General features: G+C 47.3%; 1 protein-coding gene across 5 annotated transcripts; it reads right to left on the minus strand.

Annotated features, from left to right (window-relative positions):
* Positions 1 to 945: 945 nt before the first annotated feature.
* On the minus strand, positions 946 to 11,982 carry AGT (angiotensinogen). Of its 5 annotated transcripts, XM_052805332.1 has the most exons (6): positions 11,899 to 11,974; positions 8,717 to 8,791; positions 5,527 to 6,346; positions 4,134 to 4,398; positions 3,513 to 3,657; positions 946 to 2,669 (listed from the first exon to the last, which is right to left on the minus strand). In XM_052805332.1, exons 3-6 carry the CDS (start codon positions 6,317 to 6,319, stop codon positions 2,478 to 2,480), a joined length of 1,395 nt encoding a protein of 464 aa, XP_052661292.1. In that variant the 5' UTR covers positions 6,320 to 6,346; positions 8,717 to 8,791; positions 11,899 to 11,974; the 3' UTR covers positions 946 to 2,477. The 5 variants fall into 5 exon arrangements, with proteins under 5 accessions (XP_052661292.1, XP_052661293.1, XP_052661295.1 ...); XM_052805333.1 differs by lacking the exon at positions 8,717 to 8,791 and having other exon boundaries at positions 11,899 to 11,982; XM_052805335.1 differs by lacking the exon at positions 8,717 to 8,791 and having other exon boundaries at positions 5,527 to 6,343; positions 11,899 to 11,962.
* Between the last annotated feature and the right edge of the window lie 7,852 nt (positions 11,983 to 19,834).

The following is a 19,834-nucleotide window of genomic DNA, read 5'->3' on the forward strand; positions in this document are numbered from 1 at the left end:
TGATTTTAGGTGCTTCACTCAGTAGACTGTTGAGCTGTAGACTGCAGCTGACAGCTCAGTGTGTGAATGATGCTTAGGATGCTTGGAATGTGCCTCATGGTGTGCCTGGCAGAGGAATTTGGTGGGACGGGAGGAGACCGCTGGAGGAGAGTGAAAAGTATAAAATGCCATAAAAATTTTAGGTGTAAGATTGATGTCAGAAACAAGTCGCAGGAGAGCGTACATTGTTGGGGAAGCGGAGAGAATTAGTTGGGTTTTTGGGGGGTGGTTTGTTTGTTTGGGGTTGGTTTTTTTTAACCATTTGAATATCTGGGAGAATGGGTACATGTACAGGTAGCTTATCTTTTTGGTACTGTAGCACTTGTTCCAGCACCTCTCTCTTCCCAGTCCTTGCTCTGGCCAGTATACTTTAGTAGTATAGTTCCCTGCCTCTGTCCATCCTCCCTTCCTTTTCTTCTCCAGCGTGTCGGTGGAGAGGTGCTCACCACCACAGAGTTTCTTTTCTGAAAAGTGTTTAGTTTTGTGGGTGGTGGGTTTTGTTTGTTTTTCTGCCTGTAACCACTGAATAGGGTATGGAGTCCTCCAACAGCATGCAGCCCCCGCCTGTGAATAATGGCATTTTGTCCCAGAACTTACTGGCAGCGTGGCCAGGGGCTCCCTTCCGTTATCCTCCATCTTCATGATGGAAGTGGAACATTTTGTGGTCTGAAATTTTATTTGTGGCTGATGCTACCATCTGACTTCCAACAAGTAAATGGGATAACTTTTAAATTAGCATGGACACTTGGAAGCTGCCTCTTTCATGCTTACAACTGTATCTTTGGCTGTGTTGCATGATAATTTGCAACTTACTGTCTTAAAAAACATAAATCTGACTTGGAGCAAATTTCAGAAGCCAGAACAAGAGATGTAGTTATGGACATAAACCCAACCGAACTGTGGCAATGCAACTTGGAAATGGTTTTATTTGCATCTTTCCATCTCTGCATATTTATAGTTAATTGCTTCTGTATATAATACAAGTACAGTATTTAGATGTTGGAGCATCTGGAATACATACACTGTAATTGGATAAATATGCGGATGCTATACCATAGCACTTAAAATCCTAGTATTCTCGAGAGTGAGTTGTGGTTTTTATTAGTCTTTTCCATTAAGCTAGAAGGATCTGTCACGTATCTACATCACCGATAGCAAGCCACTGCCATTAGTGGGTTTGGATTAGACAGACATTTGGGCCACTGTAGATGACTATGAGCTACCGTGCTCTGTAGGGTACATCTGGCATCATACACCAAAGAGGTTTGCGGTTCTTTTCTAAATGCCATCAGTGCTAAAGACAAATCTAGAGATGAGAGGTGGAAATCCTTGTTCTGCTGAGAGGCTTTCCGTAGTACCAAGATTTCACTCCCAATTCCTCGCTTCCTAATTCAAGAGTCATCTAATAATCTGTTGTTCCAGTTTAATGTTTCAAACCTTTATGACTCTGCTAAGAGTTGGATTGGACCACTGAAACCTTTTTATTCATGTGTAGCAGCGCATCCACCATTTATACTAGTATAGATTATTGCCATTAATACTAATTTTTAAGAACATATGGTTTGGATATGTTAAAGTTGACAGTTCTGGGCTTTAACCAGTAATGTTCTTTTTTGCTGTAAGGCTGTAATAAATGCCTCTCAGATTAGAAAGTAATCCAAGGAATGGAATTGTATTGGAATAGTAGACCTTATTTTTTTTCTAAAAAAAACAACCCAGAGATAATTCTGTCAGGCTATGAGAATTTATCCAGCACAGTTCATTAATGCTACCAAACCCTATTTTTAGCTTTTCCATAGAGTTAAGAAATGAACGTATCCATCTGGGCTGCAGAAAGAAGAAACTTCCTTTGAATGTGTTTTTGCTTCCAAGGCAAAAAATCTTGTCTCAGTGGGACAAGTGAAGCCTGCCCGTGCTGTTGGCAGCATTTTAAAGGAAAATGTTGCTGATGAAGCTAGAAATCTCTGTGGATAACTGTAAAACTTTCATGGTAATGTAAAAGGGGGTCTCTCTTGCAAAACTGACCAAACTAAAGATTAAAAAGTGACCTCTTAAAGAATGAAGAGGTCCTTTTCTGTACCTTTCTATAGTAAATGCTGCTTGCACTTATAAAACTATATTTTTTAAGTCAATGCCCTGCTGGCTACTGCTTTGTCCCCACTGCATCGAAAAAGGGAGCTGAGGGCAGAAGGGAGACAAAGTGGGAATAAGGAAAGAAGAGAAGCTGGAGGAAGAGTTGAAGTCACCTCAGGTGAAACAGTTGAACAAGGATAAAAAGTTGCAATGTTTTAGCTTTCAAAAAGCTGTATTTCAAACACTACCTGCTTCGTCTCAAAGCTGAGTAAAGCACTCAAGATCATAAAAATAGCTGATGAATAAGAAAAAGGTAATGGGAAATGTGCATCATTCCTCTCCCTCCCCATCCCCTGTGCTTGCATTTAAACCCCAGGTAGAGGGTTTGTTACTCTGCCAAGGAAAAGCACGGCCCTTGACTTCTCTTCAAAAACAGCTAAAAGGAATGGCTTGTTCAGTGTTACATCCAGGAACGCCACATCTTCCTTCTGTGCTGCAGGGTCTTCTGGCTGATCTGTTCCATCACCGGTCAGTTTGAAAAAGGCTTTATTTATTACCTGAAAGCAAAACACATGAGTAACTCTGGAGTCATCAAAGCGTGATAGTGAAGAGACAAATGAGAGTTTGAGTAAATTATAAAGCACATGAAGAAATCAATAACTTTGATCAGCTGTAAGCAGCACAGGATAGACTCCATGGATGTTTAAAAAAGATGCTGCAGTACTTGTTCCATAACATGTGAAAAAGCTCTACAACTGTTTGTACACTTGGGCTGTGTGAAATCCTGGTACCCTTGAAGCCCCTGACAGAACTTCCAAGGTAGGGCACCTTCTCAAAATAAAATTAAATAAAAGTAAAGGCACTCAAATTATACTTCTGGAACATAATTTTCCACCTTGTTATGAAAGACAGCCCTCTCCCATCTTCCCTGTGGGATTTTAATGCTGAAGCCTGTTTTCAGGTGAGATTGTGTGCCGCATTGCACCTCTGTGTTTGCAGTTTCTGGGAGTAGGATGGAGGATTATCCTCGACAGCCCAGTAGCTGCAGCCTCTACTACGCACTCCAGCTGTGGTGCCTGGAGGTGTTTGAGCCGGAGGTGGTAATGAATGTAGTCTAATTTGTACATACAGTGCCTAGCACACTCGGATCTCGAAGTTCATCTCTGTGTTGCATGTTGTGTTTGCTGCAATGACAAAATTTGAATAGTTTAATGCAAACCTGTTGCTGTTAAGAGGTTAATTTAAGGAATATTTGCGTCGTTCAGTCATCTTGAAAGTCCCCTACCGAGCATGTGTCCCACATGGCTCTGACTGGTTTGTCCTAGGTAAATTTATACAGTTAAAGAGGCTGAAACTGAGCAGGAGGCTTATTTTTTAAATATCAGTGACATATACTGTACCTTTCCAACTGTTAGATTGGCATCGCTTATTTTACTGAGATCTGCCCCCTTTCCCAGCAGTGCAGGCAGTTCCATAGCTGCAAGAAGCTCCTGTAGATCAGAGCTGCCTTCTATTGTTAACTCAGGCAGCGTTAATTTAATTTCTCTGCAGAAAAGAGAGAGAGAGACAAGTGAGTGCTTGTTCTCCACTATGAAAGCATGGTGTTTGGGCAGTCCTGGGGCATGGGCATGTGAAAACAGCCACAAGAAGTGCTCGGTATGTGGGGACAGACAACTACAAAGGGCCGATGGGCATCATGTTACTGTTTCCAAGTGGGAAGTCACCCTAAATCTGCCCTGGGTACGCTATTAAACCCCAGATCATCCCACTTCATGGGTCCTGCATTGTCAGCTGTGGAAAGGCACTTGCTTGTTTCCTTGAACTACCCCCAGAGAAAAAGCCGATGGCACCAAGTCGAGCTCCCTCGGCGTGAGGTCCGCTGCATTTGCAGGTGTTTCTCTTTGTGCTGGGTGTTAAACCCTCCCTGGCAGGATCCGACCCCAGTCAGTGAGCAGGCAGGCCTGCATGGTACACCCTGTCCCGTTCGTCCCTATGGGAGGGTGCCCGTGCCCATGCCCTACCTTGGGGACAGCTGCTGAAGCCAGACCGACGACTGCGACAGCAGCTCCGACTCCACGTGCTCCAGGTCGCTGCCGTTGATGGGCTGCAGCAGCACCAGCAGCGCAGTCTTGCTGATGGGGACTTCCACCACGGAAAAAGTCCCGCTGGCATCAGTTTTGTACTTGAACGTCCCTGGGACTGACAACATAGGGACCAAGACCTTCGTGTTTGAATCCACCCAGAACTCCTGAGGCTCTTTGAGCCGTGAGGCTTGTTTAATGTTCACTGAAAAACAGATTGAGAAAGAAATTGATTCTTCTCTTTCTTCACTCCTCCCCTCTGCCCCTTAGCTGGTACATATGTTTGTTTAAAAACAACACACTGTGCATTAGACAAGGGCTGTGTGTATAAAATCGTGTTTAGCTACCGTAAACTTACGTATCCTGCCTTTAACGTGCCTTCTGGTGGCATCAGAGACTGGTGCAGGCTCACAGCACAGGGACCACGACCATCATGACTGCGGCCAATTCTGCTACATTTCTACTGGCTTTGTGCCCTTTCCTGGGCACAGCATTTCTGCTTGCTTGGTTGCCTGCTTCCTCACAAGCTGCCCCGTGGCTCCCAGTTGGCTTGCAGGCCTACACGGAGGGTCTGCTTGGATTTTCTCTCCATCCCTTGAGTGGCAGCGATGGCACCTTTGGGAACACGTCCATCAGGGCCAGCCTGTGCTGCAGGAGCACTCTCAGGCAGCCGGGTGGGCTCGGGGGAGGGAAGGGAAGGCAGCACGAGCTCTGGCTGAGGTCTCACCCTTGGCGATCTTACGAACCAAAGCAATGGGAAAGGTAGTAAGCATAACACCGAAGTGTTGATTGAGCCAAGGAGGTTAAAAAGGACATACCTGAATGCTTGCTAAACCTTAATATAAATTTCTTACCCAGTTCACAAGTATGGGAAGCCTTGCTCTCACCTCCCGCTGCTTCTGCGCAGCTTTGCATTTCAACATGTTATCTGCTCACTGCCATAGATCAGTGCTGCTGCCCAGTTAGACAAATAATCCTGTTGGCATTAAAGAAACTACTGCCATCAGCGAGAAATGCTGTGCAATCCTCTCTGATTCACCTTCCCACACTTTTCCTAATCCTTAGCTTCCTAGACAAGGAAAATTTCTTGGAGGCCATCTCCCTCCACCTCTTCCCCGTTGCCCTTGCCGGCCCGTGGCAGGGTGCAGGCAGGACCCCCGGCACAGCGACGGGGAGCAGGGCACTGTCCGTGGAGCAGCGGTCCAGCCTTTCATCTGAGCCCTTCCCTCTCGCCGCTGGCCAGGCATGACTTTGCTTCCTTCCTTCCCGGGAGCAGGGCCGTTCCCCGTCCTCCACCCAGCCTGCCCCCGAAACGAGCAGCGCTGCCTCGTACCTGCCAAGCGGACGTCCACCACGAACAGCAGGTTGGCGGATGGGTCGATGCCTGTCAGTAAGCACTTGCTTCGGCCCTCGCTTTTGGCCTCCATGAAGGCGTTTATTTGCTTTGCTGCCTCGCTTGGGTTTGTAAAGTCAACAGCTCGGGCGTAGAGAGCGTCGGCAGAGGGGAGCAAGTCCTGCACGAACAGTTGGGACAGAGGTACGCCGGGGGCAGAGAACAGGCAGAGCGTCTTGGAAAAGAGCAGCTCCTTGTCCCTGCTCTTGACAAGGCTTTCGATTGTCCTCAGGCTGGAAAGGACTTTGTGTCCGTCCACCCTGGAGGTGCAGTCAGGGTCCCCAGAGGGGGGAACAAATCCCAGCAAACCCTGCAAATCATCTGCCGTCTGGTTTGAGGCACCCAGGTAGAAAGACACCAAGGAGCTGTAAAGACTGGTTGGGGACAGGAGCACGTTTTGGCCCTGCTGTGCTTTCTGCAGCACGCTGTAAAACCGTGCAGCCAGGGTGTCCACAAGGTCCTTCACGTAACTCAGTTTCTGCCTCCCGTGGCCGCTCAGTCTCAGGGCTTCCAGCTTATCCTCGTCATTCAGGTCATCTTCGTAGGCAGGTGTGGTTTGGGACTCGATGGAGATGGGGACAAAAGTTTTCTTTCCCTCCTGGACCAGGCTTTCTAGCTCCTCACAGGTACTCTTGTTGAAAGAAAACAAATTGAAAGGGTGGACGTAGACCCGGTCACAAGTCACTGCGGTGAGGCACACCAACAAACAGAGAAGATCTGCTACTGGGTTCATGTTGAAAAATTGCTTCCAAGGTGTCTGCTGAAAGAAAAAGTGGGGAGGAAGGAAGACTGATCAGCCTGTTATAAATACAGTTTCTCTTACTCGCAAGGTGAGGTGCTAGTATTGCGTTGGAGTTACAAAGGCAGGAATTTCAGTATTTAGTGCTGGCTGGTCTGACTCTGCCCCCTGAAAAGCCCAGGGTGAGATGGCCACCAGTTTCAATGGCGGCAGGTGGGGAAAGGCGAAGCACAGATTTGCCTCCATTACCCGCTGCAGTACCCTAACGATTTAGCACGGGAAGCAATACAGTTGGGCATGCCAACTGGTTAGGCTTGCAAACTAAAGTGTGCTAGTTCTGGCAAAACATTATAATAATGCAACTATATTGCTTCTGGGACCTGGCCAGAGCTGTCTCTGTGAACTGCTGCACTAAATCTTGCTGACACACGGACGGGCTAAGCGATTTGCCTGCTGTTAAGCGGGAAGTGGGTTTGGAAACCAGGTCTCTTAAGGTCCAACCACTGAACGATCCCGCTTTGTATGTCTAGTCAGCATAATACTTGGCACTAGCAGAGTTTTCATAGCCCGGTGCAAACATTCGTTCTAGCTTCTAGGCAAACACACTCAAGGCTTCCTTATGCAAATGTGCTAACGCTGAAACCACCTTCTTTATCTGAATACAGAGTTGGAAGGGGTAAGCTGAGTTTTGCTCTACTGTACAGGCAATCTTCTCCTGCGCTAAAAGAAAGACCACCTGCTGCTCTTGATTTTCCTGATGAGTAGAGAATTTTACTGGATGTGGATGTCACTGGTGTTTAGCACAAAGGCTCTGATATGTGTTGGGAGTGAGAAAGTCATGGGCACGCATACACGTGCAAAAGCGCTGACAAATTTTGCATTTGTATAATTCTCACTTTTCCTATATTCAATTTTTTTATAACTAATAGCTCAGCTGTACCTTCCCTGGATTTCTAGTATACAACTTTGAATTTCTGAATTTGAAATCCAAATGTGCTGGAAATTATGCATCTATAACACTTGTCATTGGCCAAAACGCTGTTATTCAGAGCTGTATTTTTATTCTACTAGTCATTTCTTGTTTATTGCAGCTCTGTTCACCCTCTTCGGCCCTTTCCAAGCTCTGCAGAGCTCATTGGATGGGCAAAATGCTAACAGCCTTGCCAGTAATCAAGCTCTGCTCTCCGCCTTCTTTCTGCAAGGTTCTTTGAGTCGCGCCAGCCTGTCAGGTATTGTAATTCTGGTAGCCTGAGCCTTTTGAGAGGACACAGTGCAATGTCTGTCTCACCGACACTTTAATTTACAGGGTGGAAGTGTCTGGGTTTAAATCCAGCCGTTCAAGACCTGGCACCTTCCCAGCCTGATTTACGATGTATAACCATATTCATTTCACTGAGGGATCCCCAAGTGTTTCACGCCTAATAATACCCCAGTTTGCAGTATCACCACTCTCTTGCAAATACAAAACCTAAGATGCGCAGATGCTTGGTAATTAGCCATACCTTGCTAAGTACATATGCCTGCTAACGTGCACATCTACATTCCCAGGCTGTAGGCTCCTATCTGACAGCTTGGTTTGCAAATGGAGTTTCTGTTGTTGTGATGGTCCCTCGGGATGTCTGAGCATCTTCCTAGTGAGTACCTGCACATCAGGCCTGAAACTATTTGCTCCCCAGAGGCATGCAGGGGAGGACCTGCTGTAGGTCTCCAGCCCTGTGCCTTCATCCAAGGATTGCTCTTCCCCATGAACTCCCACCCCATCCTCTAAATTAGCGTGTAGGCAGCGGCAGTCGGTGCTGCTGTCCTCTCTGCTCTCTGCTCTGTTTTCCCCTCCCCAGCCCTGCTGGCAGCAGCTGACATGCATCACAGAGCTTCTTCTGTTAATGACCTGCTTATGACAGGTTAAAAAGTTATCTTGGGAGGTGCCTTCCCAACTTTATCCTCACAGTTAGCCCAGCCACAGTGCTAGTGCATTTCTAGACTACTCACTGCATTTTCCAGATTGGGACAGCTCAGGAAAACAACCCAAAAAGCTACAAACTAGAGGCACTGCCCTTCCCACCCTGTCGTCTCCATCATGCAATTCTGTTGAAGGATTTCTTAATCTGTCCTGTAGCAGCAGGGAGGATGACTCTGTGCCACCCAGTCAGGCTGTGCCATTAGGCACCGCTAGTGCCCGTTGGTTACTTCTCGACAGCTGCCAGAGCCACCATGCCAGCTCTTTTCTCATGAGCAGAAGCGAGAGGAGCAGTTCTCACTACCAACACTTACACTAAGCCCCATCTGTGGAAAGCTTTTCCCTAAAGAAGTCAGCCCTGAGAGTTTCAGAAAAAGCATGAAAACCTGAGTTGAAAAACTGGCATTCAGAGTAAATCCAGTGAGCGTGCTTACTTGCCTCTGTCCTGGTGTGTGCGGCCCCTCCAACACCGTCCCGCTCGGGCAGGCTCCTCACGACACCTCTTCTCCCTGGAGCAGGGTGATGTGATTGCGGATGGATTTATGCCCTTTCCACGGGAGGGCCCTTTCTACCTGCCTGCAGTGGCATTGCGCAAAGCTACTTTACATCACAGGCTGGGGGGCCGAAAAAGTTAGCTCGGACCAGACAGGACCCGATGAAACCTGGGCACGGCTTAACACCAGCTGTGTAGAAAGTTCCAGGGGGGGATACACAACCTTTAACCGGACCCAGCACGTCTGCATAGCCTGCAGTTACACATTTACTAAGACAGACACAGGTGTTTTACTATGCAGAAGAACCGATTATAGGACCTGAAAATAACTCAGCTCGTTTTGTGCCAGACTGAAAGGAACACAGATTTCTTTGTGCCTGTATTTGTTGTACAGTCAGACTAGATTTTTTTCTTCTCAGATAAATTGCCTTTAATCTCTACCTTGCAGCCTGGGTACCCATCAGTGAGTGGGACATGTACGCTACTGCAGAGTAAAATGATTAAGCTCTCAATTTTTACCTTTTCATTCCCTCTTGATCTATCCAGAAGATCAAAAGTTTGTTCTTTTTCCTCTTCAAAACAAAATGTGTTGAAAAGGAGAGGATGAAATATAGATGGATTAGGTTGCCAGAGCCAGAGCACAGAGACTTCATCCCTGCCAGGCTCAGCTTCCCAAGTCCCATTGGGCAAAAGGGGTGGGATTTGGAGTGCCCCTTCTTCCTCTTTAAGCAAATAAACAGTGACTCAAACTGGGAATGATGCATTTGGGTTAGACTGGGTCTCTTTCAGTACCCCTGTTATAGTTAGTAATTAAAATCCCATGGCTCTAATGGGAGTAGGGCTGATTTAACATCCATGCCCTGATTTTAGAGGGCCAGGCAGGCGTGGTTCATACTGTGGTGCCCAGTTATGTGTTGGGTTCAAGGAGAGAGCCGAGAGGAATGTTCTCAGTGTACCTGGGCAGTCACAACTGGTGGAGCTGAAGGTAGAGACAGGGACAGCCGAATCCTGCCAGCCTGAGCACAGTGTGCCAGGTGCCTAATGCCAAAGGGATGGGAAATTTCTGTCTCTGCAGCCCTGCCCTTCATTGAAACAATCCGATCACCTTAGCTCTAACGAGGTCTGAAAGCGGTTCTGAGCACAGGCCCGTATGACATGCTATCAGCACACAAGGCTTAAACAGCTTGAAATATTCAAGGTGTTTTGTCCTCTTGCTGCCTGAGCATCTCAGTCAAGGCAGCATCTGGCAACAGAATAGTCCCTGACCATTTGTACCATCTCCAGACAGCTATAAAATGCGTGCAGCCCAGCCACGGATCCGGGCAATGGGAGAAGTAGTTCCTCCATTAAAACTGCATTTTGTTCAGCTAAATGCTAAGAAAACAAGTTAGGTTTTGGATGGCAATCCTCTTTCTTTCCCCTCTCGCCCGGAGAGTCCTTCCCGCAGGCAGGCTGGGGGGAGAAAGCTGGTCCCTTCGAGGCCAGCGGAGGTGCGGGTGGGACGTGTGACAGCACAGCCCGAATCCGTGTCTCCTGCACCGCCAGCCACGTGGGTCCGCGTGAGGCACTAGGCACCCGCGGCGTGCACGAGTGGCCGGACCACGCTGTGCCTGTGAGCTATAGCTGGGCTGCTGCATCCTCCTGGGAGAGGCTTGAACACAGGGAAAAAGCAAACCCAGCCTGATACTCTCAGCATCGAGGACACAGAAACGAAGGCTGTTTCAGTGAAGGGCACCTTTGTGTTCTGTAAAACTCTGAAAAGTATCCTTATTAACAAGAACTATTGACTTTGGCTGATAAGCTACAAGTGATGCTAATAACATATACTACAGCTGCCAGACTTATGTGTTTGCTGTGGACAATAAACACTGGAAAGGGAAATCACATAACCCACAGCCACTCCACTGTATTTTTTTTCCTTAAATCATTATGCCTCTGTGCTGTAGCACCCAGAGGGCGTTGCTGTTTGGGTATCTCCTGCTTCCAGCTCCCCTGCAGACCATGACCGAGTCATGCTGCAGCTGGTGATCTCCTTTTGCTATAGGTACCAGCCCCAAGTCAGGCATCCCTGGCTGCAGGGGATGCTGCCCCGCAGAAGAGGGGGAGCAGGAGGCACCTGAACAATAATTCCAATGTGGTGCTCTGGTGGCTCTGTCACATAAAGAAAGTTCAGTTTTTAGTTGCAAGTTCTCAGGGGTTTCAGCCAAGATGACTTTTGGGGCTCTTTTGGTATTTGTGCACTCAGTTCTATTGTTTTCTGTTGACAAAAAATTGTCAATGTCTTTGAGGAGCGCAGGAGTCTTTCTTCTGTCCCCTGCCCCCCCCCCCCCCAAATCAATAAAGTCATCAACTTAAAATACCCAGCTTTCTCCAGAAAAAAAAGTTTCACCAGAAAATGTTCAATGACCCACTTTCACCACAGTGCTCCTCCTGTTTCAGACCACCGGGAATTCGGCTGGCTTCAGTAATGAGGGAGAACCTTTGATTTCATTACATTTGTGCCCTGCTACAAAGCTCAGAGACAACTCCCTGCTAATTTTCTGGTCACTTATGCTCACTCAATTAATATTCTCCTATTAGGATGCATCACGCACTACTGCACTTCTTAGATCTTTGTCTTCTCACAGTTCCTACTAAAGGAGAAGCTTTCAGACTATGAAGAACATAGACTGCTATACCTGGAACACACTTTATCCTAGTAAGACTTACTTACAGTTAGTCTTTCATTTTACTTCTGAGCCATTTTTAAGCAGGAGTGCACAAGCATTATCCCAATTACTATGTGTGGACCCTGTTGTCAGGCGCTTTTTTGTTGGGTTGCCACGGTTTTAGGAACAAGCGTGTGCTTAAAGCTAGAGCTTCGACTTCAGAAAGAAGAGAGTCTCTATCCTGCCCTTCTGCTCCAGTGTCCGAGGATTTGGCTTCCTGAAGAGAGCTGTGCTAGAAAAACTGCATTGGGCCAAACTTGGGCAAAAAGTTTTCCAGCAACTAGGAACCGAAGAAGGTGAAGACAAGGCTGTTCCTACAGGCATCCCCTGTGCAAAGCAAGCCCAGGGCCCACGCATGTTTCCTAATGGATCTCTCCCTGCAACAGCCACAGTAAAGGTACAAAGAAACACAGACCTCTCAAACCTGCTCTTCAGCGAAGAGGTTCGCGCTCTCCTTTTGCCCCACTCTTCCCGATTTTGGAGGGGCAGTCGGCTCCCCCTTTTATACCCACTCTTGCATAAGCAGGGCCCTCCCTCCCTCCTCCCCCCCACTGCCCTCATTTCACTTCAAAACCTGCCTCTGTTTTTCCTGCTTGTTATTCATGGTTGCTGCTGAGAGGGAGCAAAGAAGGGTGGAAAAACACTGGTGCTGCCGTTGCGGGTTTCCTCGCAGCCGTGCTCAAATCTCCTGGTCAGCCTCACTCTTCTGCAGTGCTAATGGGGAAGCACTCCCCTGCCCCAAGAAAAGTTCTCGGTGATGGTGCTGCTAGAACATCTTCATGTAAATAACATCAAATAGGATTCAGAAATTTTAACCCTGGCAGAGGAACACTAACCCTACAGCCAGCAGCATGTAATTCGGTCTTGAATGGGAAAATGATTTTGTAGAATTTAGATTGATTAGCCAGGCAGCTATTCTTTCACTGAAGAACATCATGTCTCCACTCAGTCGAAAAGTGTTTTCATTGATCCAGATTGTTCTGGGAAAAGCTGTATAAAATTCAGCACTTTCTGTGGAGACGCCAGTAAATATTTTATTCTGTTTTGTTCAGTTTGTTTTCCAGCTTTCCCAAATTTTGCTCTGAGATCTGAACTCAGAGGGGCCACATGTATTCCTGTGATGATGTTCTTGTCTCGTGCAAGGTTATGGTGGGAGTCATGGAGGAGGGGTAATAAATTACTCTGCTCACAGCCTTGGACCACAGACCTTCATGTGGGTTCTTGCTAGGTTAGGTTGGCATGTCTGACCTACATAGATTATGAATTAATATATGACTAACTCAGACATAATAGCACGTACATGATCATATATCATTCATTACTAAATTTGAGGGTTTCTTTTTTTAAGACTAAAAGTACCTTGAGTAAGAAGTAGGCCACAAACAGTTGGTTTATACAGCCTGTGGGTTGACATTGGTAATCATCAACCTCTACACCCCATCAACATTCATAATGTTGCCTCTCTCTTCTGCTTTGGTAAGGGAAGACAGCGTGAGGTCTGGACAAGGCACCCGTCGGAGAGGGCAAACAGGTGCTGGGAAAAGGACAGGAAGGCAAGGAAAAAGAGGATGTCTGTGTGGGAGGATCCGACAAAAGGAAGACAGGGAATATCGCTTCATCAGCTGGTGCAGTAGTTGCCCCAGGTGTGGCAGGCAGTCGTGATGGTGGAAGGACCACTGCTTGTGAGACATCCAGGAAAAAACTTTGTAGAGCAGCCCAGGGCCTATGGAGACCACGGCACTTCAGTTTGGAAAAGAAACCGCTGGTATAGGGAGTATAAACGTAAAATGATGAAGATGAAGAGAAAGTCCTGAATCACTGTTTTGTAATGATGCCAGAAGCAGCGGCGTCCCGGTAAAATTATCAGGCAGCAAATGTAAATGAAAGGAAGGACCCTTTCACATATATAAACTGCAGGAGGCACCGCCGTAGGATGCTGCAGAGGCCAAAAGTCTTAGCGGGTACAAAAAGAGATTAAATGAAATCACAGAGGGCACGGCCATTGGAGGCTGCAGAACATGATGGCCCAGGTGCGATTGCTAACTGGGGAAATCCCCAGACAGCTGGCTGTCATGAATTTTAGCTTGATCCATATAACAGCTCTCACACTCCTCTCTAAGGGCTTGTCTTCAACTGGCGATAGAAATAGAGATGTCTGAGCTGAGGCCAGCTTATGCTGGCTCATTTTGCAGCACAGACTGGAGACACTCTTTCAGCAGAGCCATGCCAGTGAAACATCACACCCAGCGAACTTGACCCTCAGCCTCGGCGTTGCTGGGCTGTGCTCCTCTGCACAGCACGTTTAGGAACCCGCTGCTATCTCTTCAAAATCAACATAAGCCCTAGAAAATATGAACAATTTTCAAAAACTGCAGGTAGGCTCTTCGTATTAGGTAGCCACTTTTCAGGTTTTTTCTCTCTTAATCAGGGTACGTGTACCAGCCAGTGGCAGAGTTACTGCACTGGGGTCTGAAATGTGTCTGTCTCCTGCCGGACCGTTGGGGTCTGTTCTCACTTCAGCTGCACACAAAGTACTCGGTGACTTTTTCCAGAGTAAATAAGTAGGGAAGAAGGGGTACAGCTCTGGCAATGGATCAGGCAGGTTTCTATATGTTAGTAATCCAATTTTTTCCCCCATTCTGAGAGAATTGTGGCAAGCTGCCACAGGCCTGATTTTATTTGTTTATTTTTGCTACCTCTGGTGGGGAAAGGCTGTGCAAAGTAATTTTTTTTTAACTGTTTTAATAAAACTTTGATAAGGAATAGGTTTGCATGTGATTTTCCCCATGTTTTCTCTGTACACCTGACCTCTGCCCTTGTTGGCTGGAACCACTTTTCTGTGAAAGCAGCTGGTGAGCGTGGGGGATGTACTCAGCTTGCCCAATTTTTTGTGTAAAGAGGATTGCAAAAATGCTTTTCAATAATAGCATTCAAAGTACAGATGATGAAAGAGAGAGATTATCCTGCTTCTGCCATGGGTTGTCACAGCAAGAGCAATGGAGAAATTGGTAATGTGGCTGCCACAAACCCCAAGGACCGCACGTGCCATCCCTGTGCCGGGGCAGAGGGACGCAGCGTGCCAACCTGGATGATGCCAAAATGCACATAGTGAGTGGGCAGCTGGAGAGCTGACTCAGGTAGCTGGGGATTTCCGAAAGGGCACAAGTGGCACGGCTCTCCCACCTCACAGGAGCAGAGGTGCCTTGGCTGCGCCGGCTGCCCCGGCAGCCAATGTCCTGGTGGTGCTGCAGAGCCTCCGTGATGGAGGAGCGAGCCTCAGCATCTCCGCATCTCTTTCTGCTTCTCAAGGAACAGTCCCTTTGGGGGAGGTCTGTGTGCTGATGTTCCCCTATCTGTGGAGCTCGTCTAATGATCTAATACCTAAATGAGCTTATATTAACACTAACACATGTTGTTCCAGCTTATAATTACTTTTGGTTTGTTATGGCTTCTGTTTGCAGGCCCTGAGTGTAGAGATCGCTTTGAATTTTGTAACCCTATTTTTTTCCTCTCCCGGTGGAAGATGCCGTTTTTATTAGCATTTTAAGAATGGTCTATGCACAGCCTGCACATGCACACAGAGGCATGACCATGTGCCCACTGTGTGTGTGAGCAAAGGGAACCTCCTACCCTAGGGCTCTCAAAATACTTTGCAGTCTAACATTTATATCGGTGATCTAGAATTGATTTGGGGTCCTTCCACCTGGCAGGTGCTGTGCCTATGAGGAGCAAGAGACAATCCCAGAACAAAGCAGCCAGGACAGAGTGAGCCTGTCCTAAGAGGGAAAGTGGACATGAAGAGGTGACGTGACTCACCTTCAGTCATGCAGCATGTTGGCAACATCTCAAGAACAAGCAGCCAGGTTTCTTGACTCCCAGCCCAGTGTGTTACCTATTTGATCACGCTGTATCTTCATCCCTGGGATGAGAGCTGCAAGGCAGAGGAGCAGGGATGGCAGTGCCTGCACAGCAAGATGTCTGCCTCAAAGAGCTGGGGCCAGCTTTGTTATCAGAACTAATACACTTTCCATGATACTCTCTTGATGGATGCCTTTGTGTCAGGGAGGGATTTTGCACTGTCCCAACATTTCCCAGCTGGGTCAGCCACTGAAGTCTTCAAGCTGTTCCCCAAGATGAGTGAGGGAAGCAGCCAGGTGACCTCTGTCTAGGAGATGCCACAATATTCAGCTCCAAAAGGCTCCACCACCAACCATCCTGCTCCCCTCAGTATTGTGAGGTTGCTGCATAAAGCTCAGTGAAGATTTACTCCCTGGGGATCTTCTAAGTTAGACCCTGGGAGGCTAATCTTTGCTGGCACTACTGGGATTTTGAAACTCTCATTGCACTTTTTGGTCCCGAGTCAAATTGTCCCCAGGGCTCCATGCACCATAGTTGTTGTCTCCTAGCCTGGAAATTCAAAGCATAGCCATAGAAAGACATTTGCAAGCTGGGATACCCCTATTCCCCAGGCAAATTCAGGTTCCCCTTCATCTTCTTGCCAGCCTTCCTCAAGCCACCTCCACCCCTCCTCCTGCTCCTCTGCCCGCAGCTTCTTGCCCTGGGTGGGCAAATAGTTGCAAGCAGCAGGACTCTGCTATTTTGGCTGCTATTCGGTGTTCCTCTGAGAAGACTATATGTTGTGGTCTCCTGCCTCCCTCGAGGAGTGGTTTTAATTGCCTACAGTTTATGCAGTTCATTAGTGAGAAACAGACTGACTCCTTCCCCACTGTGGGGGTTACGGGACTCTTCCATTTTGTGGAGTCATAGCCACTGAAAGGCAGCTCCCACACAGCCAGCCAGCTATGGGGGCAAAACTGCAACACTCTTGGGCCAGCAGCAGCAATTTTCACTGCTCCAAATATAATCTACAGTATAAAAAGGACAGACCCATTTGCAACCTGAGATAAGGGTGTGGCTTTCAGATTCGCTTTAATTTGAGGGGTGTACAACTGATGATAGCAAAATTGTTGGCCACATTGGACTCCCTCCCGCTTTCAGATTCTGGTAGAAAGATGGAAAGGTAGAAAGCAGAGAGAGAGAGACTGAGCCAGGCAGCATTATGTTAAGGCTGCCCAGGTTGCTAGAGCCTCGCAGGATCTCTCTCCTCGGGGCCGCTCTGCAGACCCATCGCCTCCTTCAGGACCAGCTCCAGCCATGCCACGCAGAAGTGGGAACCAACTTCCCACACCAGCGCAGAGGTGGAACTATTTGCAGGTCTAAAGTTTGCAAAAAAAGGCGAAGAGGGTGAAGACAGGCATTCATCCAGCTGGTTGCAGAACTGCAGGGATCATGCCAGATCCCTCTCTCCTTAGCCGAAGCTGCCTCCGTGCGGAGTGCCTCCGCATCGCTGCTCCCAGGCTGTGCTGAGCGCCTGCCGTCACGGCTGCAGCACCAGTAACATTTGGAAAAGTTATTACCTTACTGCACTTTGTTAAACCAATAATTCTGAAAGCAAGAGGAGGGAAAAGTTAAATTTATCCCCATGGTAGTTTTTTACAGGAAATAATGAAAGAGCTTGTAATTGAAGTTTCTGGGGTTTCGGTAAGTGGCAAAAATCAGTCTTCTTGCAGATCAGAATTTCCTGCTCTTCTGTTTTTACTGGATGATTTTTAAGCAAAGGCTTAAATGTTTGCTGCAGTTTTGGCTTAATTTTATTTTTACTTTGCTTTATTTTTTTCCACCTTTTCAATGTTAACTGTAAAAACATGAAATAACATTTTAGCGTACTGCTTAAGGGATAAAGCTGAGGAACAGAAAATTCAGCCCAGGATATTCCTAGTGAGAAAAGAATTAAGATTGCCTCGTGATCAGGATGCTGAAACACACCGCGATGAAAGTCTCTGAAACTCATAAGCTTCCCCCCCCCAAAAGATCGGTGGGTGCTCTTACAGCTATTCTCCCAGGAAAAGTTGAGCTCCCGTAGGCATTGCCTCTGACTCAGGGGGCTGAAGACATGTGGCAACTTGGCTCCTCTCCCACACTGCCACTTGGTGTTTCACAGTCTAAAGAAAAAGAATAAAAATAAGCTTAAAAGCTCTCTTTTGTTTGTAAAACGGCCCCTCCTCCAAAGTAATGAATTAATGCAGTGGTGTATGCTTAGCTCTGACAAAAGCCTGGAACAACAGCTCAGAAAGCCGTGCCTGTTTGGCTGGGTAAAGCACTTAGATGGCTGTCTAACCATGATATTTCAGCTGCCAGCACGGATAATGTCGTTGTTACTTACCAAAGCACACAGCCCAGTGAAAGCAGCCAGGCTGTGGCCGCTCACCACTATGCAGAATGATAATGAACATTCACAGTAATTTTAGGATCCTCCTTTGAGTGAGATTTTGATATCCTGCAATTCCTCCAAGATTTTTTTTTCCTTAATCAGCTCCGGGCAAGATTTTCAAAGGGCACTTCTTAAAACCCCTCCCCTTGATTTCCAGTACCCTTTACCTCATTGCTCTCCAGCACCCTTTTTCTCATTGCTCTCCAGCATTTTTCACTAGGCAGTCCACGACATTTTGTAGGGCCATCCAGTCCTCAGGCCTGGCTTGCAGTCCCTGCACAACCCCTAAAGCCCTGCATGACCTTTTTCACCTCCCCTCCCTCCACCTCACTTCTGCTTCTGGAAATGAGGGAGAGAAGGATGCTCCAGCCCCTTGTAGCGAATCCTGGAAACGCCAGAGAAAGCGTATATTACCTTATTGCTGGAAGCCAAAGGAAAAGTCCTTAAAAAACCAGCCCCAAGCTGGGCTCGATTTTATCTGGTCTCCACTGTTGTTAGAGCAATATAACATCTCCTCAGTTAGCAAAGATGTGTGCAGGAGCATGTGCAAAGCCTGCCAAGCTGCAAGCCACCGGGCAAAAGTCCATGCTCTGCGTTGAGCCAAAGTAATGGAAAGTCTAAGAAACAGCATGGTTTCATGTGACCATGACTGTGGCATTTGGATTCAAACCAATGCAAGGTTCAGAGGGCGCCAAGCAGTATGAAACAAGACTAATCTCAGAGACAGAACAAAGATGTTTTATATAACTTCATACAAATTTGGAGGAGGAAGGAAGGAAGGACAGAGAGTTGCTGAGCTTCACAGATGGTACCTCGGTCCACGTAATAACATCTACCTACCTTAAATCTTTGCAAATATAAGGAGAGCTATAAAGGGACCAAGACAAAACCAGTCATGTCTCTCAAACCCCTGGAGAAAGAGCACAAAATGAAATAATCTAGCCTAAACCAGTCCCTTAGGGAAGGTCAGATGACACTGAAGGCGCTTAGCCAGAAGGCAACAAGCACTGGAGAATGTGGGATCAGTCAGGTCAAAGGCTATGGATAAACCCTCCAATGTTAAACTGATGACAAGGCATGAGGTTTAATGACAATAGGGTTATGAAAGACTTAATCAGGTTGTTGTCATTTGAATAACCAACTTTAAATCCTGAATGACCAGGGTCCACCTGATGTTAATGGGGAAGGAATTACATAAGTGTGACTCAGAAAAGCACACGCCAGATGCTGAACAGTGGGGGCTGAAAGTTAGAGCTGTAGCATGATGCTAAGCGAGGAGGCCAAGGAGAAGTGGAAATCATAGTTTCCTACATCAGGCCTTTTGGGTTCCCTTCACGTCACCTTCTACTCTGTGAATTACAGCTGCAGAGAGAGAGAGAAAAAGAGTCTCTCCCAGATAAAAAGCAGTTAAAACCACAGAAAACCAAATGAGACTTTCTGCCTTCTTGATGAAAACAAGATCCAAGGAAGTATGACCCAATGGCATTGATGATAGAAAAAGAAATGACAGAAGTGACTCTGCTCTTGTTCCTATCAGCAGCAAGTGTGCCTCAGGCTCTGCTCTTAGCAGAGGATGCTCACCAAGAGCCACTGCTTCTTCAATGCAATGCCCACACAGTCCCCTCTGTGGATGTCATGGGATGAGCAGTGTGGCTAGGCAGGAGGGTGATGCTTCTGGGCAGCTGCAATTCACTGGTGTTCACACTCTGTGTGCTTTGGAGCCATGGCTGAAGGTAGCAGATAAAACTCCTGGTGTGTCAGGGACAGGCATTTAATGATTGTGTCTGGAAGAAAGCAGTGTCCAGCTTTAACATATGTTGCCAGCTTGTGCATCACTCGTGCTGCTACGCTGTCACCTTGAAATCTTGCCTGGTGATGCAACTCATAGAGAGATCTCTGCAGACCGCAGGAGCCTAATGGTGTCCAGAGGTGGCCTGTGGGAATTAATTGCATTCGATCTGACATCTAGCTCTCAGGCGGCAGCACCTTCACACGCTGGCAGGCACTCACTTCACAGACCAAGGACAGACCTACCTTATGGCCCCTGCTGGGAGAGGGCCGGTGGGCTGGAAACCTACTG

Source organism: Harpia harpyja, chromosome 13 (genome assembly GCF_026419915.1).
Source record: "Harpia harpyja isolate bHarHar1 chromosome 13, bHarHar1 primary haplotype, whole genome shotgun sequence".
In the NCBI taxonomy this organism is placed as follows: Eukaryota; Metazoa; Chordata; class Aves; order Accipitriformes; family Accipitridae; genus Harpia; species Harpia harpyja.

Bases quoted from the DNA above. Each gene is read 5' to 3' on its own strand.
- AGT (XM_052805333.1), bottom strand. From the start codon at position 6,319: ATGAACCCAGTAGCAGATCTTCTCTGTTTGTTGGTGTGCCTCACCGCA. The intron at 3,658-4,133 runs GTAGGGCATGGG...TCTTTTCTGCAG, and splicing joins CTTCAGCAGCTGTCCCCAAG to AGAAATTAAATTAACGCTGC. The intron at 2,670-3,512 runs GTACAGTATATG...TTTTGCTTTCAG, and splicing joins CCAATCTAACAGTTGGAAAG to GTAATAAATAAAGCCTTTTT.